Genomic DNA, 22,905 nt, shown 5'->3' with positions numbered 1-22,905 from the left:
TCTCGTTCCTGCCCTAGCCGGAAAGGAATAAGGGGTCGCATTAGTGTTGAAAAGAGCGCGTCGAAATGAGTTCGGAAACAAACGAGGCCATCCCATGTGTGCCTGAGAACATTTATTCTTTTGCATTATCGACTAGTGAAATAAATCATCAAAAGGCTTGAGCCTGCGCATGCGCAGTCTCGGAAGCGAGGACGGCGGTAACCTGAGTTGCAGTCTCCGCAAAACCGAGCGGCGCTGGCCACTAATGGTAACATGGTTAAGTCAAGTATTCACATGATCGTAAACGGCAATGGTAGCTTGTGGTAACACTAGGGGGCGGGTGCCGTGCGCGCGAGAGCAAACGTCGTGGAATGATGCTTTTAAATGCCTTAGGAAACTATTTCGTGTCATTCAAAGGTCAGGCCGGAAGCATCTTTTTTATCACTTTGGGGCTGTCCTCTGGACAGTTTAACAGCTACAACAACATGAAAATGAAGGTTCTACCCTTACTCCTTCAGTTCTGCCCTCAGATTCCAGCACCACTTAGTGGTGCTGTAAAGCCGTTCAATTCATCAATCAAACATTCGCGCAGGTGAAAGATACGCCCGACTGTCTTCTAAATGTACGGTCCAAAGTTTTAAAGCGTTTTAAGGTACTTCTATTGAATGTGTCATTTTCGTCTACCCGTAGGCCACGGCTTAGTGTTAGCCGCAGGGCTGACGCTGCGCGGTTTACGGAGGCAACAACGCCTTGCGTCGAGATTTTTTGCGAAGATGTGCGAGCGCGCATGCTCAAAACAACGCTACCTAATTTAAATCACTAATCCGACTGAAAGTTGAACATTTCCAGACAAGCATTGCCTGGCCATGTTAATGGAATTTAAGGTTCCGACAAAGCTTGTAAGTTTTAGTGCTTCAGAAAAAGTTCATTGGACCGTTCTATAACGAAGAGCCCGGTGGTTCATTTCATGCTGTTGTTTAACGCATGATTTCTCTAGTTAACTGACTAAAAAAAAAATGGACAAAATTGATTTCGCGGTAGCTTCCGTCTTCAATTCCAGTCTTGGAAGGTTAAAATGCAAAATATAAAAACGTACCCTCACATGGGCCATATTCGATTAATTTTCGTTTGAAAGAGGCTTTTGTTATCGGGGGGGGGGGGGGGCTTTGTCAAACCTGTGTGCCTCTCCATTGCCAATGCTCTGGCTTTGCGCCTGTACCTAAACATACGGGTTCGTCGGTTTGGGGGTCCTTCGTAGTCTTTGCCCCCCCCCCCCTCCCTCCATCCGGGGGTGTCAATTATTGGGGGCCGAACCAAAGGCCCCACAACCTCTCCCCATTTTTATCAACCTGATTTAGCCCACTTCATTTTGATCGAACGCAATATACGCTTTTAATATTTGTATAGTTTATAGGTCTTTAACTTAAGCAGTACATATAGAAGGCATGCAGGGTTGGATCCAGGGGGCAGACACTGGACGCACGTATCTCTTCTGATCGGCACATGAAGGCACCCCTTAAGAAGCCGCCTTAGGGTGCCGATGACGTTCTTCTGTGACGGTCATGGGAGGAGGCACGCATTTTGGTTGTGGGACGAGGATGGGGTTGACAATGAAGGACTTAGGTCACCCCCATATTCTAGGGTTTTTCACTTTTACTTTTACCTTCGTTTCTCTTTAGTATTCCGGCCAAAAACATTAGGGGGCCCAGCCAACATTGGGGGCCCAACTCAATATTGGGGGGGGGGGGGAGGCAGGGGTACTCAAGAAAAAGCAAATCGACACCCGTGCCGACATCTCAATGGCGTTCGGCCGCCAGATAATCTCGGATAATTATCCAGAATGTTGGACAATTTTCCGGGACGGCGTTCGGCACTGCCGTCATGGAAAATTCTCCCGGATAATTTTCCGTAGCGGGAGAGAATCGCGGGGAATTTTCAAAGCATGGTCCAGACGGAGAAGCTGTTTTCGATATGCATAGCTATGACCGTTGGCTGTAGGTGGCGCATGGAGACTTATGTGGGGCATCATTTCCGGACCGGCCCAGTAAAAATGGAGAATCTCGGCGGATGATTATCGGAGAGATGTTTATTCGTTGAATAATTTTCGCTTGGTCGAACGCGCCATTCGGATATCCCGCCCCTGCATTCAAGTCCTGTAATTCCACAAGCCATGTGGCGATCAAGGCGAAGAAAAATGAAGTCGTGGAGGCGTTTACAACTGGCGTTCGTGAGCGTGATTTCTAAATAAAACGAGGTCCATTGGCTCTCAATCAATGTTATGCAAGGCACGATGACGTATTCAAACAATGACGCATTGAGAAGCATATTTACTAAACCGAGAGTTTTTCTGTCCACAGCTGTCTTTTTCACTTTAAAAGTATACCAAAAGTTAAGGGTTGCGCTTGTTTCATCAAATTCGATGCTGGCTTTAATACCTTTAGATGTCAGACGCTTTCTTCCTTAGGCTGGCTTAAGTATTGCGATTATCCCGTCACTTGAAAACAATGACGTCATTAAATTGGTGACATGCAGGAATGACCACAACTCCTGTATATAGGACCTTGAGGCAAAGGGAAACACCGACGGAAGCAGCGCACGGAATTGGCATGAGTCTTGAATGATGAGTACGGGGGGCAGAAGGCATTGTAGGGGTTGACTGATTGGCAGACACACACCTTCTTGCAACGCAATAAGGATCCAGCGGTGAGTCAAAATGTAATACGAAGAGGTGGTGCGGAGAGCCCGCCAGAAAGCGTTGGACACGTGATTCCCTCCGTTTGCTTATGTGTATTTTAGCATGCTGTTTTTTAGGTGGACGCAACCCGGGGAGACGCCTGCGTATCGGCGAATTTTCGGGGTAGGTTTCACAATTTGTCAGGAGTCAGCCCCCTGATCCTTTTTGAGAAACTGTGCCCTTGCTGTTGGTGCATGGATGACTGGAGTAAGTGAGCTTCATAAAAACGGCAGTAAGGGCGGTTGCAAAGCATTACAAGGTGGCTATCTCTTTTTTTCAAATGCAGAAGCATCTTGATGTGTATTGTGCTGCAAATCTGCCCTCGTATTTTGATTTGATGATGATCTGCACAACTCAAGTTCTGCTATGTCATGTGAAGAATAGCATTCATTTAGGGCTAAGGGAGGCATAAGTATCCTACATGTCAATTCATCAGTGCAATTTATGCAGTTCTAATTCCTAAACTGGTGTTGCCCAATTACTTTGGACTCTAAATGGCATGGAACCTGATGTGCTGTATGAGGGTTTATGTTGTAGTTGGTAATGGGATTTTTTGGTCAAGACTGGTAGCTTTTATGCAGGGCCTTGGATAGACCATCATTTCCTTTCTTGAAAAAATGAATTCTATTTTGAAGGATAATAAAAGTTTTAATATGGTGTTTTTGTGTAATGCATGCATGGTTATGGTGCATAAGTATTGAATTCCCCAGCCCATCCTGGTAAGCTTTAAGGTGGTTTATGGTACAATAAATAAACAAAACCATGTAACTATGGCATGGTTTTCATGCTTAAATATATGGCTTGATAGCTTTGTTTTGCCATGCTGAAGACATGACAAGTGAGGTAGTGTTGAAACAATTTTAAGCATCAGAACTCTTTTGTAATCACTGACCCAACCAAAACAAATAAACAAAAACAAGAAGATATTATTATCAAGCAATACTTTCCAAAAGTTTTTCTTCTGCTGAGTCATGGTCATTTTTCCATGAGAAAAACAGATGGCCAGTCACTTCTTGGTGGGATGACAGTGGTGGGCAGGGTTTGGTGTTGAAGTGGTGTCAGGTGCTAGTGGTGCCACAGGCTTTGTATGATTTGATTATGTCTCATACTTGATTCTGAAACATGCTTTTGTGTTATCCACAAATATTACCAGCTTAAGTTGCTTTTTGCCTGGCAGGAAGAGCATGTGTATGTATTGCAAACGGAATTGAGCCAAGTAGCCATCTTTCAGGCATGCCACACAGTGCTGGTTCACATGATGCCCCTGCACGTTCATTAGAATGAGCTGTTTCCTGTCAAGATGAAAAGAAGGAATGCTCAACTGTCTTCTTTATGATCTCAATCACAGAAAGTTTCCAAAGTCTTTGATGTGGCAAGAATTGAAGGCATTCTGATATTTAAGTGAACATTATCCATGTGATTGTCTCCATGGAGATAATTTGCATGGTGAATATTTATTTTTTATGTATCTCTGCAATACCTGATGGCAATATAGTTTGGTTGAGAATGCTGAGCCAAGCAACATTCATTCCAAAGTGGGACAAGCAAATATTGTGGTCACAAAAAGATGTTCTTTTTGTACAAAGCTTAACTGTGTCATTTTTTCTTCTGTTCATTTTAAGATGTACACCAAGACATTTTTATGATTAGAACTGTTGATATTCTGTGCTTGCACCATGAAAGTGGCAAGTGCTCTGCTCATTCTCATCATATCACTTGTAAGTCAGTCTTGCATCCACATTGGTGTTTATTTTTCCCTGCAATTACCAGGGTCTTCATGGTGTGAAGAACTTGATTGAATGGTTTTTCACAGGCATGAAAATGTAATAGTGCTATTTTTCAGGACTCAGGTCATTCAAGCCATGGATAGACTATCGAGCAAAGCCAAGGGCGGTGCTGTGAATGGCCAGGACAAGAACTCACAGCTTGATGCCTACTGTGGAGCAGACCCTCTGGCAATAGGTATATGTCCATGCTACTCTTGGTGTTTGTCTTTCACATCAACCATGATTTCACAGTTTATATATTCAGCATGGCTGTGTGTTTCTAGGATATGTCCCCATGGTCTGTTGTGAGTCTCATGCATGTGGTGGTTATTTCTTTTTATTCTTGCTTGCCTCAATGAGAGGAACCTTTCCTCCAAGGTTGTTTGTTCATTATGCCTTCAGAGTGTGTTAGTTTTGTATCCACTCATGTAGAATCACTGTCATTTCATTTGCATCAAAGCATCATTGTGCTACACACACTGTCCTGTACACACCACATTATACACTGGTTGTATTCCTGTAACTATCTGGTTCATGTGCTGAATCATTTTGATTCACCACAAATCAGACAGTTACAGAATCAGCTCCGAACCACAACCACCATCTGACTGTTGTGTGACTCCGACGGGAGCATCACTGGGCATCGGCGGGCGCGCCTGACTGCCGTGTGCGCGTGGGACCGCGACTGACACGGCCTGCCCCCCCCCCCCCCCTCAGCCATGGCCCAGAGCGGGATCCAGGGCGGCGACGACTGGCCGTTCGCCGAGCCGGATCCCGATCCGGACCCGGACCCGGACCCCGGCCCGGACCCGGACGACTGCGACGCCCTCCTGTTGCCCGCGCGCGCTCCCGCCCGTTCTCTCGTCGGCGCCGGTGAGTGGTCCGACCGGCAGCCACGCGGGTGCCCGCACGCAGTGGCTGCGGAATGCGTGTTGCGAATGGGGCGTGATGCGGCGCTGTTTTCGGGTACATTGCGGTGTTGTCGACGGGGTCTCCTTGTGACGTGTTGCATTGTAATGATGTGCCTATTTGAATTCTAAAACAGGAAAACAGACTAGAAATAATGACGCGTCATTGAGTTTTCACCGCATGTGAAGACACCGTCCAGCAACACGCTGTTCTGACGTCATATGGCGTTGTGCCCTGGCAGATCTGAACTGGCAATGCGCCCTGATGAGACGCACTACATTGAGGTGCTGTCGCGTAGCATGGATGTTTGTAGATGCAAGCGGATATGGATGCAATAATGTTCAACGGCTGCAGGCAGCGTCGTGGCGGTCCGGGCGTGGCCCGTAGCGCTGACGTCACGTTTCCGCGCCTCGCGTCGGTCGCGGTGGTCCGCGCCGCTGCTGTCTCCGGTGACGCGTCGCGACGGCGCCCTCGGGCGGTGCGCGGCGCCTGACGCGCGCGGCCGCGCCGCCAGACGATGCGGACGGCTCGCTGGACGGCTGGCTCAGCTCCTACTACTACACGGTGGCGGAGGGCGACGAGCACCGCGGCCGCCAGCGCGACCCCGATGACCCGCCCGACGACGGGTGCGAGGACGCCGAGGACGACCCGGACCGCTTCCTGGAGGACGGCGAGGAGGACGTGCTGCTGGACTCGGTCGACGCGGCTGGGCTCGCGCCGCTGGACTCCGGGGTACGTCGCCGCTCGCTGCCGCGGGCAGCCGCGCGCGTGCACGCGGTACCGGCCGCCGTGCGCGGACGACCCGACTCTTTACGTGTGCTCTTTACGCCGTGGCGTGGCAGGTCATTGCTGGTGCTCTGTGGTTGGTGTTCAGTCTTCGGTGCTCAGTGCCCAGTGTATTGTGCCCAGTGTTCGGTGCTCGGTGCACTGTGCTCGATGCGCTGTGTTCAGTGCACTTTGCTCAGTACTCAGTGTACTGTGCTCCGTGCTCAGTGTAGTGTGCTCGGTGCACTGTGTTTGGTGCTCATTGTTCAGTACCCGGTACTCAGCACTCGTGCACTGGTCCTTCCTGAGTCAGCCCGTGTGACGTTTCAGCCCGTGTCTTCCTGCGGCCACCGGCGTGTTTTGTGGTCAGGTGTAAGCTTTCCCCATTGTCTGCTGGTGCGGTTTGAGCCGTTCTTACTCAGGAATGGCTGGTGTCCCAACGGCAGCGCCTTGCCCACCGTTGTTACATCGACGTGTCTCCTGTGCACACGTGTGACCCCCCCCCCCCCCCCCGTCGTCCCCCTATATGAGTACTGCCACGTGTCACCAACAGAGCTCAAAAATCTATCCACGTGGGTGTCAAGGGTATACATGTAATTTCGTATCAGCAGACTTCTGTCCGCTCGGCAGCCGCCATCCTCACCTTTCGGCACTGCTGATCCGTTGCCCTCTGACCCCTTCTGACCTCCTCTGACCCCCCTCTGACCTCCGTTGCCCTCTGACCCCAAACCCAGCCATTGTGACCTGCCGCCCGATTAGCCAAGCTCGAGCTGCTTTGATGCCGAGTTGGCCGCCATCCAGCTCATTGTTGTTTGGCGAAACCTTGGCAAGGGGAGTGGCATCAGCCAGCGAGCACGAGCCAAGGGTGCAAAAGTATGACAAACATTTGCACCCTGGCCACCCAAATGGCCGAATGTTGCCGCACCGGTCGCTGCATTGCTCCGTCTGCGATAGGTGACTAGCTAACTCACGCCTCCCGTGTCGTAACTCACGTAACTAACTCACGTCGGTAACTCACGCCCCCCCCCCCCCCCCCCCTGTCCGTAACTCACGTAACTAACTCATGTCGGTAACTCACGCCTCCCCGTCCGTAACTCACGTAACTAACTCACGTCGGTAACTCGCGCCTCCCCGTCCGTAACTCACGTAACTAACTCACGCCAATAACCACGCCTCTCCGTCTGCGGCTCAGATAACCAGCCAACTCACGCCGGCAACCACGTCTCTCCGTCTGCGGCTCAGATAACCAGCCAGCTCACGCCTGTAACCACGCCTCTCCGTCTGCGGCTCAGATAACCAATCAGCTCACGCCAGTAACCACGTCTCTCCGTCTGCGGCTCAGATAACCAGCCAGCTCACGCCTGTAACCACGCCTCTCCGTCTGCGGCTCAGATAACCAATCAGCTCACGCCAGTAACCAAGCCTCTCCGTCTGCGGCTCAGATAACCAGCCAGCTCACGCCTGTAACCACGCCTCTCCGTCTGCGGCTCAGATAACTAGCCAGCTCACGCCTGTAACCACGCCTCTTCGTCTGCGGCTCAGATAACCAATCAGCTCACGCCTGTAACCACGCCTCTCCGTCTGCGGCTCAGATAACCAATCAACTCACGCCTGTAACCACGCCTCTCCGTCTGTGGCTCAGATAACCAGCCAGCTCACGCTTGTAACCGGCGTCCGCGCTGCTCTCCGGCAGGCGGTGGGCTCGGTGCTGCCCCGGCTGGTGGCCAGCCTCGGCTGGACGGACACCGTGCGTCGGCCCCCGTTCACGGCCGAAGAGCTGGCCGCCCTCGCCATCTGCTCGGCGCCCGAGCGACACGTCTCGGTCGCGCACGTGGCCGCCTTCGTCCGGCGCGAGTACCCCTTCTTCCGGCAGCAGGCGCAGCTGCAGGTACGTAGGGCACGCGCCGGCGCGCTCGTGTTTGGGGACGTTCACGTGCGGGCCTCGAGCGGACGTCTGGCGGCGCCAGCAGGGTTTAATTGGCATTGGCGCTGGGAATGCAGTGGGAATGGCGCTGGGAATGCAGTGTGCATAGCAGAAGGAAAGAGGTGCGAGCGGTTATGTCGTTCTTCAGGAAGGTTTTGGATTATGTATGAAGCCGAAATGTGTTTCCGAGAGAAATCGGAACTTGATCAACTACCGAACCCCAGATCGATCGGTTAATTTTCGTAATTAGTTGCACTGAAGCTTCCCGTGATGCCCGCCGCGCGGCGGCCGTGTCTTGTCGCTCTTGCCGTTGCGGCGTCCGGGCTAACCGGTTTTCGCCGAGTCGTGTCGGCCACGTGGTGACTGTATGTCGACGGCGTACCCTTGCGAGACGCGGTTTTGGCGAAAGTGAGTCAAAACAGCCGTGGCGCGGCGCCGTTTCGCTCACGTCCGTGGCGGTGGTCGGCGTTTGCCGTGCGCTCGGAGCGGCCGCGCGCGCGGCGCCCGCCGCCGGCCGCCGTCCGACCGGAGCCGCCGCTGCCGGCAGACGTGGCTGCAGCAGGCGCTGCTGGCGGGCGCGCGGCGCGACTGCTTCCGCCGCTCGGCGGCCGGCCGCTGGACGGTGACGGCCGGCGGCGAGCGGCGGCTGGCCGAGGCCGTGCGCCGACGGCTGGCGGCCGGCGCCGACCCGGCCGAGCCGGCCGGCCCCAGCCGGCCCGCCTGGCAGGAGGACCACTGCTACGCGGCGCCGCGGCCGCCCGTGCGACGCATCAAGCTCGCCACCAAGACGTGACGGGGACGGCGCCGGTGAGAGTGTGGTCCGGAGGGGGGCGGCGCCGTGGTCTGGGTGTTGGGTGAGGCGGGCTCTCGGGTGCTGCAGACTGTGAAGAGTCCCAGCGGCAGGGGTGGCCACAGGGTGTGGACCATCTGGAAAGCCGGATGGGATGCGAGCCGGGGGGGGGGGGGGGGGGGGGCGCCCCAAAGCCCAAATCGGCATCGTCATCTGGCGCTGGGACGACGCATCCGGGGTTATAGAAAACGACGCGCCGACCAACGTGTGCGTAAGTGTACTTGCTAGTGATGAACAGCTCACTCCGGTCCACACATCAACACGCATGTTGGTCGACGTCGAGATGCCGAATAGGACGTCAATATTGTTACATACATCAAGGTTAGGGTACAGAGACTGCAGTCTGTTACATGCTGCACGTTGTACCGCATTGCTATCTGTGCCAAAGCTGTGCTTTTTGCAAATAGGAGGCACGAAGCCAGCAGTGATCGCTTATGTAAAGGTATGTAGAGGCATAAAGCCACACCAAAGTACCAAGAACCTTCACTGTCCGTTGGGCTCGAAAGAGCCGATACTCGGCGTGCGAGCTCTGGTTCGTGACCCGGCGAGTGACGGCCAGCCGTGTTGCTGCCTCGGCGGCCACACGCGGCGTGACAGATCTGGACGCCGATAAGCGTGACCGCAGCAGTCACCCGGCGCCGCAGAGCAGCCGCGCGGCCGCGGTGGCGAGCGTGGCCGCGCCTGACGCTGCGTCGCCCGTGCCGGCAGGTGGCGCTGCGGCCCGGCCCGGTCTGCCGCCGCCGTTGCCGCCGCCGCCGGCTAGCCGAGCGTGCCTGGCCGCTGTCCGGGGACGCGGCGTCGGACCGCGGCGGGTCGCCTCCGGGCCGGCCGGGCTGCCGGTCCGCTCCGCGGCGTCCTCGCGCTGCGGAGGGGCCGCGCGGGCCGGCCGCTCGCTCGCTCGCGCGCCGGCGCCGGCGGCCGCCTCACCGTCTGGCCTTCTAGTCACGCCGCGTAGAGTCTCCGCACACTCGCAGCGCCGCGCCTCGCCACCGTGCGCCGTCCCGCGCCGCGCCGCCCGGGCGCCCCGGCCGAGCGGCCGAGCGGCGGAGCTGCGCCGCCGGGACGCCGCCGCCCGCCGGCTGCTCGCGCCGCCACAGGGTCGGGTCCGCGCTGGTCCGCGCCGGTCCGCGCTGGTCCGCGCTGGTTGGGTCCTGCCACCGGCACGCTCCGGCTCCTGGCAGGTGAGTCGTCGTGGCGGGAGAGCGTTGGACTGGCCCCTGGAGGGGTGGCGTGGGGCGTCGCCTGGGCGCCGTCGGTCTGCCCCGCGTGGGTTCGCGGCTTTGTCGCCGGCCTGACGCCGCCCGCTGAACGTGATATGATTTGATGAGGCGGCATGTCAGTGGCTTGCCTCTGTCTGGTCTGTAGTGACTGAGGAATTGTCCATCCCCCATGCCTGCATCTGATGAACAGCTGTGGCTTATCAGGGTTGGTGGGCCAGTGTCTTGCCTCCGTTTAGCGATGTCGCGTCAGGGTTGGTGCACCGGTCGCTGTCTGTGTGACCTACATTGGTTCGCATCGGCTGCTCTCTTTGTGGCCCGACTTCCGCCTAATCAGTGGCCCGACTTCCACCTGACCGCCACGTCCGCCTGATCAGTCCATTGATGCCGGCACTTCCGCGGCTGCTCGTGCCCCACGCGTCACCGGCTCACCTCTGTCGATCGACAGTGGCCCGCTCCACGGGCGCCGACGGCGCGTCGGAAGCGACGGCGGCGGACTGGAGCCGAGGCGGACCCCGACTTCCGCACGCCGGGCGTCCTGCAGCCGGCCGCCGGCGCCGGCGCAGCGCGCCAGGGGACTCCCCACCAGCCCGCTGCCCGCCGCACGACCGCCGGCGGCAGGTGCGGGCCCGCTGGGCTGGGCCAGGCCAGGCGCAGGCTCGGCCGAGCGCTCCCCCGGCAGGCTGGCTCGGCACACGCCGCGATGTGATGTGTGCAGGCCCCCGGCTGGCCTGCGGAGCGGAGGCGTGCTCCCGCCGGCTTGCGGAGGGTGGCGGCCCCCGGCAGGGGCGGCCGGCGCGGCAGGGGCGCTGTCGCCGCCCCGGGCCGGTCGGCGCGGTAAGCGGCGGCGCGCGCGGGTGGTTTGGCTGTGATGTGGGCTTCCCCGGCCGGTCGTCGCGGGCCCCGGCGCTGTCTCGTCGGACCGGGGTGGTCGCCGCGGGCCCCGGCGCTGTCTCGTCGGGCCCGGCCGGTCGCCGCGGGCCCCGGCGCTGTCTCGTCGGGCCCGGCCGGTCGCCGCGGGCCCGGCGGTGTCTCGTTGGACCCGGCCGGTCGCCGCGGGCCCGGCGCTGTCTCGTCGGACTCGGCCGGTCGCCGCGAGCTCGATGCCATATCCCGATCATGTTAACTCATTGTACTCTTGTCGCGGTCAACTGTGCTGTCGATTGCAGTCAGGTGGCCGGCCCCTGACGCCGAACCACGTGGTGATAGTGTTTTATCTAGTGTGCGTGTGTGTGTTTGCAGCACATTGTTTTGCAGTACAGTGCAATGCCTGAGGGCAGGTACCGATGCGCTGTTTCTTCGGGTCTTCGTTGCTGGTGGCCATGCCGAGATCCTATGCGAGCGCCCTTGGCGTTGTTCGATGTGGATTGGCTGGGTTGCTGGCCGTGCTCAGGCGCTGCTGCCGGTCAAAATCAGGAACATTTTTAAAGGAAATCGCACTACATGTCGGGTTATCCACTGGGAGGCGGAGGCGTATAGTGTCTCAAAGATCACAGTAAGTGGATTTTCCCTCCAACGAGAGCTGGCCTCGGACGTGATGGCACTATAAGGACCCATCATTAACTCGCAGGGACGTCCGCTCCGCTGCGGTCCAGTGTGGGGCCGAAGACTCTGAGACGCGTCTTCCCTCACCAACGCCGCAATAATGTTGGTTTCCGGAAAAGTGGGAGAACACGTCCTTGTCGCATCCCCCCGCTTCTCCCCGCCCCACATCTCTCTTCCCCTCGTCCATGTTGCGCGTCTCCGTTGGCACATGAAATGCTATTTCCAGGTCATTAAGGCACTAGATGCAGCCAAAAGCAAAAGCTTTGTTGATGGGTCTTCAGGATAGCCCTCAATGTTTGTGCAGAACAACAGCATGTTCGCCTTCACTGGTATTGTGCGCATCGGGCCTGATTGTGGTTATTAAGCTGCAAAGATTTAAGTCATTTCGTCGACGTTGTGATCACGGGTGGCGTTCTTGAAACGAGACAAAAATCTCGATTTTCGGAAAGTACTTCCGAGAAAAGGAATCTTGTCATTGGAAGCAGAACGGATTTTCACGACTGGAGCGCAAAATAGCAAGCCGTTAATCATTGCTTGCAAGGGAATTTCCGGACCTTTTTTTGCATCCAATCGCCTTATGTTCAAGATACCATCAGTGTCCGGCGACGACGGCACATGACCCAAAACACCGCGCCAGGCCTTGACCCAGAACTGTATTCTGCTGCTGCAGCCGCCCCCCCCCCCCCCCCCCCCCCCCCATCCATGGCCTCCGTCGTGTTGAGCCGACAGGGTTAGCCCGCTGAATCAGGTGGGTGTCGGTTAAGCCTCTTGAGGCCAAACGCACGTCCCTAACCAGAAAAAACTCGAACTTGACGTTTTTCGTTTCCGGAGCTCGCTGCCAAGCAGCGCGGGCGGTCGACACTACAGCCCCCCCCCCCCCCCCCTCTGTTCGAGCCCGGAAGCAGGATGAGCGGGATGTGACCTTAACCTGCCGGCGGTGGCGTGCCATGGGGGCGGACGTCCGGACGGCCGCTGGCGGCGGCGGCGGAGGACACCGCCAGACAATGGCCGGCATGCGACACACGCACGTCACACACCGGCGCAACGACAGCGTGACACCGCGGCGTGACGGCGAGGCGTGACGAGCAGCAGCGGCGCCCGCCGCCCACGGCGAGAACCTCGGCGAGGCCCCGACCGGACCGCCGGCGGCGCTGGCCCCGACATATGCCAGTCATCGGTGATCTGATCTGTTTTCGAGGCGCGCAGTCGTGCGAACGTGAGCGGGGAACCCAGCACGGCCGGCGCAGGTCTTCCGACACGTCAGCCAGCGTCCACCGGACGAGTCTGGTGGTGCTGCGCTGTGGAACTCGCGACGGGCGAGCCGTATCAGCTGTCGCGTGACAAAACGCGCCCGGGACGAACGGAAGGTTTCTGGTGTTGGTCGCTTCAGTCAGCAGACGGAGCTGTCCAATGTTGGATGCAAAGCCCAGCCAGCGCCGCTAAGCTCCGTCTGGCGGGACGATTTGGAGTCCGAGTGAAGGGCTGTCCTGTAAACCAGAGAACGAAATGACCGTGAATTATCGGTGCGGGGTTGTAATCCAGTGGGGTACTGAGAGGCCCGGAGGGGGATAAACAGCGAATCCGACCGAATAAATCTGGATCCCGGTCCACGGACCTCGCTGCCGTTCCCGTCATCAAGATGTTCCAGGTGGTGCGTCACGTGACGGGTCTGGTTGCCCAAACCGCGTCAGATACTGCGTCACTGCGTAGCGACGACATTGCAGTGGCGCTGGTGCCAGACAAATGTGAGTGGGGCCCTGTCGCCCACGGTGAAAGGCTCAGCGGGACGTCTGGGGTACAACCACAAGAGCTGCTGTGAGCCAAGCTTATGGGCGCGCGTCACAGTTTGGCGGTGTCTGAAAAAGTCGATGTGGCAAAGCACCAGCACTGGCATCTTCTAATGGAAATGTGGTAAAGTGACAACAATTCCATCGAAGTTTGTTGCAATCCGCTGGTGAAGGATGTCGAATACCGAATTCTCCACTGATGTGTCTGCCAGTTTACAACACGTGCACCGTCCTCTTCGCCCCCGCACCGCGCCACCACCGACCCCGGCACCAGAAAAGCACCGCCGCCGGCATCAGACCAGCACCCCCCCTCGAGCCAAACCAGCGCCGCCCCCATCACAAAACCAACACCGTCCCTGGCATCGCACCACTACCGCTCACCGCACCAAGTCAGTACCGCACCTGGCACCAGACCAGCACCATTCTCTAAACCGAGCCAGCGCCGCCCCCAGCACGAAACCAACACTATCCTCGGCTCCGAACCAGTACAGCCCATGACACTTAAAGTGCACCGCCCTCGTCACTAGACCAGCACCACTGCCTACACCAAACCAGCACGCCCTCGGCACTAAACCAGCTCCACCCCGGGCATGAAACCGCCACCGCTGTCTGCACCACAACAGCACCACGCCAGCAACGCTCCCGGCACCAGACCCGCACCACCCTCGGCACCAGAACAGCACGGCTCTCGGCACCAGACCAGCATCGCCCTCGGCAACAGACCAGCACCACCCCTGCACCAAACACCTTTCCCCACACCACACCAGCACCACTTCTTGCACCAGACCAACACCGCTCCCGGCACCAGGTCCGTTCCCGGCATCGCCACCTGTGGAGGTGGAGGTGGAGGTTTCCGCGATGACGATAGCTGGATGCCCCATCAGTGCTGTTGGCTGAAGACGTCAGTGGCTACGCCTCTGGGGACCTGGCGCTGACGCCTGTGGGCCAGCAGCGAAGCTGGTTGGAATTGTGTGGTGACGCTGGCTGAAGGTGTCACTAGGGACGCTGACTGAAGGCACCATCAGTGACGCTGACAGAAGGTGTCACAAGTGACGCTGGTTGAGGGTACCATCAGTGACGTTGACTGAGAGAGTATGACGTAACAGTGACGCCGGCTAGATCGCTGATAATTCAAAATTGCTGACAGCTGCTGATGCTTACCAGTAGCACGCAGTGGTCATTTGACTTTGGAGGTTCGCTGTCCTTAACGACGCGTGGAACCTGGAATGCGGCAGAGTTGCTGTCCGGCGGCTTGGATTTGAATATGTTGTCCTGACGCCGAATTCCGCATGTTTACGTATGACGCGTGCTTCCTGGGACGGCTGCGGGCTGACCTGGATCACGGCCCTCTGGATCACGAGGGCCGCTGCGCCAGCCCCGTCCTTGGGGGGGGGGGGGTCCCGGCCTCGGGTCCGTGTAACCGCTGTCAGGGCCCCGCCGCAAGCCATTCCAATGTCAGCTGGCGGCCTCAGCTCGGACGCCTGATTACAGACAGCTCAGCGCTCCCCCCCCCCCCCCCCCCCCCCCTCCCGATGACCTCGGCGTCGCCGGCGACCCTGACCGCGACGGTGCGCCCGACATTGGCTGCCGGCGCGCCGCCTCCGCGGCTAAAGGCGCCGGCGGCCACGGCGTGCATCAGTCCTGCCACGGCCGATCCCGCCGAGCCATGGCGCGCTGGCTGCTGCCCGTGACGGCGAGCGTGGCGCTGCTGGCCGCCCTCCTGCCCGCGCCCGCTGTCGCGCTTGCCCTGCGCATCTGCACGCTCGGCGGCCCGGAACTCAACTGCCCGCACGGGATCGGCGTGCGCACCGGACCTTGCGACTGCTGCCCGCCCTGCGCGATCGCCACGGGGCAGCCCTGCAAGCTGCCCTTCTCGTGCGCGCCCGGCCTGATCTGCGCGCCACTCGGCGGCAAGAACAAGAACCAGAAGTTCTGCCTGCCGGCCGCCGGGTCGCGCCGACGCCGTTCCGGGTGGCTCTGATGATGCAGAGGCTTCGGGTAACGAAGCAAGACTGTTAGCTGACGGTGGGAAGACGACATCCCGGCTCTCAGCCGAGACGAGTCCTCTAGCTGATTGTGTTCTAGTGGTGCCAGACGACGCGCGCGGAATTGACGGTGAGGCCATAGGTCGGGTACGGCGTTCGCCGCGCCCCGCGAAGATCACCGTGCGCAAACAGCACTATTCCCGTGTGGCAGCTAGATCTCAGTTAAGTGCTGCGCGCCAAATCAGGGACGTCCGGAATAGCTCGGCCCATCGGATGATGTGACGCGCCCTCGATGACCTCACTGTTAGGTCACTCCCGTGACGTTTGTTCTCCGCAGACCTTTGGTCTGTTCATGCAATGTGTTCTAGCATTGTGGTCGTATATTGACCACGCATAAAATGATGAAAGTGGACAACTTTCGTTTGCATTAGCCCGAAGACGGATGTGTGCGTCGGCACGGACCCGCCCAAGGACTGGGCACCGATCCCCGCTGCCGTCCCAACCCCGAGCAGTCTACTCAGCGCACGTGCGCACGCGGTACTCGAGCCCCAACGGCCTGCACCACTGCTGGTCGCCGAAGCGCGACAAAGTTGCGGTCCTCTGACCCAGTTCCCGGGTCAGGTCATCGGCGGACTGTGTCCGCGAGGCCGTGGGACGCGAGCCGGCGTGGCCGTGAAAAGCCGTGGGTGTGGCCTCGCAGCCGAGCATACAGCCTAGCGATAAACGCCTACCGGTGTACTGCCGGCGGAGTCCCCCAGACATGCCAGTCTCCGCGGGGCGAAGGACGGATTCGCCAGCACAGCGCGACGTGCCGAACAGACCGCGCGCGCTCGATGGCGCACCACGGACCCAAACGCTGCTAGCCCAAACGGCAATAATACCACAGACCCCTCGCGCGGGGCCACATCTGATCATCTTGCCACCACTCCCTCCCCTGAACTAGATCGGTTGAATCTCAAAATGTTTCAAACATTTATCATCAGCTGGCCGTCGACGAACCGGCTTTTCCTCCTGTTTACAGTTTCTACCAGTTTTTTTAAGACTACTAGGGTCGCGCGGTCTGCCCAGGCCGACGGATGGCCGCTACCGGCATAAGGACCTCTAACTAGCGCATATTCATGATGCGCACAGCGCATCTAATTGCACATTGTCGGCTCCCTGCAAGCCCGCGCACACCTTGCCACCTGTTTCCTCCGCAATGGCCGTCTACGAGCCTCCGCATCCCAATGTCTCGAGTACGCTGATGCCAAAACCGCGGCCGAAGCCGCATTACGCGTAGTAACAGTTACCCAAGTGTTGGCTCGCCCGTGCTACAGAGATAAACCCAGCGAATCGCACGGCACCCAGCCGCACGTATGGCTTCCCCCCCCCCCCCCCCGCCACGTACCTGACGGCGCACCGAAAACACCAGACCTCGGGGCGCCGAGCTGGACCAAGACCAGCTTCTGCGCTTAACACACCAGAGCGCCACGCGCACCAAAACAGGAATTATCTCACCACCGGCCCTGTCCGCCCTAGGCTCAACTTCACTGCCGTGGCGCTGTTGGCAGCCGTCCCCCCCCCCCCCCCCCCCCCCCCCCCCCCCCCCCCCCCCCCCCCCCCCCCCCCCCCCCCCCCCCCCCCCCCCCCCCCCCCCCCCCCCCACTCGACCTGTTCAGGCGCAGCCGAGCACTGTCCGCAGACGCCGGCGAACTTCAGTGGCTCGATCTACTGTGGCGCAAGTCTCCCGTTTGGCCCTCCATCGCGCCTTGGACAGTACTTACGTCCATCTCTGCCTGTAACGTGATCGCCGCTTCGTCAAGTCTTTCCGGGTCTCAAGACGCGTCCAACAATACTTTGGATCGATGCAGCCCTTTTCTACTGGAGTCGCACTCTCCGCCTCTGCGGCGACGCCCCGCCTTCGTGTGTTGTCTCGGTCGACCCGCACCCACGGACCGTCTGCCGCTCCGCGAGGACGCGCGAACGCCACTCTTTCCAGCTCTGTATCATGCCACCCAGCGCTGCACACTTCCTGAGCTCATCGCACTACTCCGCATGGAGTAATCCAAGCGCACATTCTTCGCTCGCGACTGATAAATAAGCGCCGCACGCTCACACATGACGCCCATAGCGTCACGGTACAAATATAACGAGAGGTTCAGTATCTGACAGTGGCTGGAACCTGGGAACAGCCCCAAATTGAGGAAGCAAGGCACGGTACGCCTACACGCCCAGCCCCCGCTAGTACGGGTGCGTTCCAGGACAGACTAGGAAGCGAGCAACGGTATAACCGGTGTTTCCGTTGTCGCGTTTGTACGGACTTCACAGCCTCAGTTTCCCTCATCGCAGCATCATCACAGAAAAACACAGCACACGGCGGTCCGTCGAGGTATCAGCCAATACCCTCCAGTTAGTCCGGCATTCTTACCACCAGTCACTGGTTGTACTTGGTTGGGTCCGGTCGGCAGTCGACAAATACGACAGTAAGTATTGCTCGAAGTACATAATTTATAGGGCAAAACTTTACCCTTGATTTCGACCTTATGTCAGTCCCAAACTGCAGACTACTTTTCTCCCTACATTTCGTTTGGTCTCCTTCCTGGCCCTTCATCTGGTGGTTACGTGGTGTATCTCGAAAGCATACATTTAATGCCGTGAGAAAGGACCGGATCCAATCAAATCTCCTCCAGAAGTGGGCGACTGTGAGCTCCGCTCGTTCAGTTTTAATTTCATCTGAACAACTGACTGTTGTCGGGCCACCGTCCGAAGAGGACGCGCACCGCTAGAGCTGCCGACCGGACGCCGGCGGTGGTAAGGTGTGCCTGTCGGGACGCGCACGCGTGCACAGCGGATCGCTCGCGCGGTCTCCGTTTATTGGCCACGGCGCGACAGCGATCAGAAGAAGAAGCCGAGGATCTTGCCGCCCAGATGTTTCCGCCGGGCCTCGTCGTGGTCCATGATGCCGCCCGATGTCGTCATCACGATGTACCTGCGACGGCGGGCGGGCGCGGTCAGACTCGGGGTCGCTCAGACGCTGGCGACACCTACCGCCGACCGACACAACCACAGTAACAGCCTGTGCGGCTGCTGCTTGTGGGGGCTTTGGGCACGCTGGCTGCTGCGGAGCATGGACAGATGAAGCTGCCACAGCCGGCTCAGCAGTTAAAGCCACCACAGCTGCCTCAGCAGCTGAAGTCACCACAGCTCGCCCAGCAGCTGAAGCTACCACAGCCGGCTCAGCAGCTGAAGTCACCACAGCTGGCCCAACAGCTGAAGCCACCACAGCTGTCTCAGCAGCTCAAGCTGCCAAAGCCAGCATAGCAGCTGAAGCTACCTGGTGGCTTCAGCTACTATGGTAGGGTGGTGGGGTGTGATAGGGTGGTGGGGTGTGATAGGGTGGTGCTACACGTTCCAGCACATAGCCTCTTTGCATTTCGTGCAAGGCCAAGACCTGAGTTGCCATAGTGATCGCAATCGCGAACATACGTAACGCTTCCAGCTGCGGACACCAGCACGAGTGATGCTGGATAAACAAAAAAACTAGACTCCCAAATCGGTGATGCTTGAAAGATGCCCAGATCTAAATCTGTGGCTCTCCCATTACAAAGTAGAAGTAATTAGCAGAACGCGCTTTGACATTCTAACACTATACACACCGTACTCTGCTGATTTCTGCTCAAACCGCGCGTGGTTGCGTCGAAACTTCTCAATGACCGATACAGGGTGTTACATTGCAAAGAGGGCAGCACATGTGTACAAACTTAATGACAAGCAGAGCGGTTGTGAGCGCTAACCAGAGCAGCAGCTCAAGCCACCTCCTATAGCAATGTGTTTGTGTTTGGGCTTGGATGAAGACGGCCGCGGCGCGGCGATTGACATGAGGTCCGTGTTGTCATGTGCTGATGATAAAATGCTCTTCATAGCTCATAATGCCTGTGCCATACTTAATGTGGCCACATATGGTACCCAAAATAAGCCAGCCACCACAGCTGAGCCAGCTGTGGTGGCCTCAGCTGCTGAGCCGGCTGTGGACCACAGCCAGCTCAGCTCAGTGAATTCAAAACATTCACTTCAGCTATTGTTTCGATAAAGGCATGTTGCCAAAATATGAACCCAATTACATCTCCACTCTCCTGCTTTTCCTCCAAGGAATAAGGCTATCACTGCTGTTTTATCTGTGCAAACCATTATTCAACATTAACTTGATTCTGTTAAGGCACACAATTTCAGGGAGGCAGCTGCATAATTGGAAGTGGGGACAGGGTCTCACGCCGTCCACAGCCGCATCGAGCAGACTGACCCGAACTGTCTGGAGGGCAGCAGGTTGTTGCACCACTTCTCCATGTCCGTCAGCTTGATGTCAAAGCGCGGCGAGATGACGCCGCACTTGTTGAGGCGGCCTGTCAGGTTCACCACGATCTTGCCAGCGCGGTGGTCGTCGATAATCTCGAACTCGCCAATGTAGCCTGCGGCGAGAGGCATCATCCCGGGTCAAGTGGACGCCGCAGTTCAGAGTCCCCGCCCCATCTGGCCATGGTGGGCCATAGAGGGTAAAGCTCCTTGCAAGCTGTTGCTTTCCGTATCTGTCCATCACAAAATTCACAAGTTGCATCACAAATAACAGAAATGCTGACTTATATTTACCTCAAAACATCACACAGGGTATAAGATGACTGATGCTGGAGGCCCTAAATGCCAAATATTAACTGAGTTCAGAAGCCAATCATGTTTTTCACCAACATTTTCAAGGTCTTACATTTTGGATATTGAAACAGAACTAATATGGATGTCAAGACAAATGAGCCTGTGACCCTGCAATCAACTGTCAATGATTTCCTGTGCAGTCTGATGCTGTCCAGGCAAGCTTGCTTAGTAGGCCAGTACTTTGTTATGGCACTGGTGCAATGTCTATGCACATCACAGACACTGTATTCATTATAGGAAAAAAATATGTATTTTTCCAGGTCAATTACATCCAAAGCACTTGACTTCATCTCCCAAATGCACCAATTTAATACATGATATCTCTGAATATATCATCCTATACTTTCCTGGATAAGAAACAGTCATAGTTCCCCAGTTTATGTTGATTACTTTTCATTAAATCCAAAAGGTCCAAAAAGGCCTGACACATAGGATTCTTAAAAGGCTGTTGCACAATTCAGCATCCAAATACAGCTGTGCCTGTCATGCATCTCCTTTACTTCCTTTTTCTGAGCCTTCAGGCAATCTTATTTACAAAAGTCTTTTGGCAGAATAAAGCCTCTAAATGCATTTCAATGGTAACAGTTTAGTTGTTAAATTTGATCCAATCAGACCAAATATATGAAATGCGTGCTTTCCATATAAAATATGTATCCTCATAAATTAAGGTAACAAGCAATTATTTCAATTATCACAATATTTTTTGGGCAAAATCATTTGAAAATTTCGCAGTGACCTTGCATACTACTCCCTGGCATGTGTGTCACATTCAGCACACCAATGTCATGGCAGTCTGCAAAAGCTGGCAGACCTGTGAAGAAAATATTTGGGGTAGGCATGCTCCTGCCCTGAATGGAACAGCAAATTTATCTGTAACATTTTCCAAACAATCAGACTTGCACCTACTGACTAACAACCGCGTGTTCTGCTCAAGATAGGTCAGAATCACACTGAATGTACCAACCAATGTTATCCATTACATCTTTATGTTATCAACACTTCTGCACTACGTATATGATTTGTGTACCTGTTCAGCATATGCAGCATTAGCAGCAGCAAAAATGAAGTTGCATGAGCAGCCACATCCAGAACAGGACTAAATAGTAAAGCAGCAATGAAGATAACTATGCTGTATTAAAGACCAAAGGTACACTACACCTTTGGCTGCTCCTGCTTTGAGCAAACACCATTACTTTGTTACCTTTGCATACTGGTGCATTTTGTAGTCCCACCCAACCTCTGCCCTGGCTCAACACCTGCCCAGACATACTGAGTTGCTCCAAAACAAAATGAGCCACCTCAGCTGCAAAATAACTACCCAAAAACTTCACCAAACTTGCACCAAATATCAATTCTAACCTTAACTCTGCCTGAATAAAATATTGTTGAAATCTGTTACACTTAGCAGACCTGTTGGTTAGTTTGTCAAGCATGCTGTTGGGATTCTTAGAACACACCCAGCTGCTGAGGCAACATGGCATCAACCACCTCTCCCCCTGGCACAAAGGGCAGGCACTGCAGGGAGTCAAACCTTGCACATCTGGGAAACCAGACATGCAGTGGTCAGCAGGCATGCCAACCATTGCATTACTGATACCCTGGTTACTTGAATGCTATGTCAGCACCCCAATCAGCACATGGATGCCTGCATAGCCATTCAACTCTGTTAAATAGTAATGTCACATCATGGGCATAAATGCATAACTTACCTTGATTTCGACACCTTAATCTGTGCATCAATCCATGCCACATGATCAACTCACCATGTTTCATCATGACAGTCAGGAACCGTACAACAACCTTTGAACAAGGTCTGAGAAGAACTTGACGTTTTCCTCGTCGCTCTGCATTGTTAATCGCATTCAATGCGTCGGCCAGCGCGTTCATGCGCACCATCTTGGCAGTGCGGAACTACGTGGGTACTGGATAAGCACCTGTCGGAACCGAACGTTTGCATCATTCCCAAGGAAACCACGCACAGTAAAGCAAACACACAACCATAGAATACGAAAGCACATCTTGCTTGCCATTCAGAGTACCACGTTTCCACACAGTTTTGTCTATTTCTCGACAATAACCACCAAAGCCCGCGCTACCACCGTCCACCCTTACCTCGCGAACACCAAAAGGAAGAGCCCCGTGTAGTGGTGATAGAACGCAGTATAATGCACTGAAAACATGTTTGAAAAATGAAGAATCGAGTATCCTCCATTGAATTAGTTGTTTGAAAAGAATTCAAGTCATTTGTTAAAGAAAACAGGTACTGTGTTCTAATAAAACCTGTAATGGTTCACAAGAATTGACGAAATTATAATTTTACTAGGGATAAGGCTAGCAAATGACAATACGGCATTAAAGTCTGCAGCACGAGGCTGCGCGGGCCGCAGATATTGAGATATTTTTTTGCACTACAGCCTTGGAGTTTAAATTTCAGGGCCCTACGCCACATGATAACTGAGTTCTTAAACAATTCTTCATATGTTTATGCATGGCGGGTATTTCTACGAGATTACAACACAATCCTGGTACATTCCCCGCACTCTGCACTTTTAGGAGTGTTGCGTCTTTTACGGACTGCTTATCCGTCTGGTTTTGCTCGCACTGAGAGCCATCCAATAAAAGCAATATTTATTCTGAGAAGCACATGCATATTGTGTTACTTCAGGTTAAAGGCGAGTGCGCTGAGCAACATAGATGATACCTGGGCGGTCAGCGCGGCAACAAGGTGTCATGGACAGCAGGACGGTGCAGCAGAGGGGAG

General features: G+C 55.8%; 2 protein-coding genes across 2 annotated transcripts; one reads left to right on the top strand and one right to left on the bottom strand.

Moving 5' to 3' along the window:
- Positions 1 to 2,556: 2,556 nt before the first annotated feature.
- On the top strand, positions 2,557 to 8,870 carry LOC119113437 (uncharacterized). The gene is made up of 7 exons (XM_037237750.1): positions 2,557 to 2,682; positions 4,557 to 4,675; positions 5,197 to 5,352; positions 5,903 to 6,120; positions 7,847 to 8,041; positions 8,625 to 8,656; positions 8,789 to 8,870. The coding sequence occupies exons 2-7, from the start codon at positions 4,576 to 4,578 to the stop codon at positions 8,868 to 8,870; spliced, it is 783 nt and encodes a 260-aa protein (XP_037093645.1). The 5' UTR covers positions 2,557 to 2,682; positions 4,557 to 4,575.
- A 9,422-nt stretch (positions 8,871 to 18,292) lies between these two features.
- Positions 18,293 to 22,089, bottom strand: LOC119113977 (40S ribosomal protein S15a). The gene is made up of 3 exons (XM_037238217.1): positions 21,908 to 22,089; positions 19,741 to 19,906; positions 18,293 to 18,429 (listed from the first exon to the last, which is right to left on the bottom strand). The coding sequence occupies exons 1-3, from the start codon at positions 22,038 to 22,040 to the stop codon at positions 18,336 to 18,338; spliced, it is 393 nt and encodes a 130-aa protein (XP_037094112.1). The 5' UTR covers positions 22,041 to 22,089; the 3' UTR covers positions 18,293 to 18,335.
- Between the last annotated feature and the right edge of the window lie 816 nt (positions 22,090 to 22,905).

The sequence above is a fragment of the Pollicipes pollicipes genome, unplaced genomic scaffold, assembly GCF_011947565.3.
Source record: "Pollicipes pollicipes isolate AB1234 unplaced genomic scaffold, Ppol_2.1 Scaffold_7262;HRSCAF=8765_pilon_pilon_pilon, whole genome shotgun sequence".
Classification (NCBI taxonomy): Eukaryota; Metazoa; Arthropoda; class Thecostraca; order Pollicipedomorpha; family Pollicipedidae; genus Pollicipes; species Pollicipes pollicipes.
The sequence above is the reverse complement of the archived record's forward strand: the minus strand, read 5'-3'. Positions and strand labels throughout refer to the sequence as shown.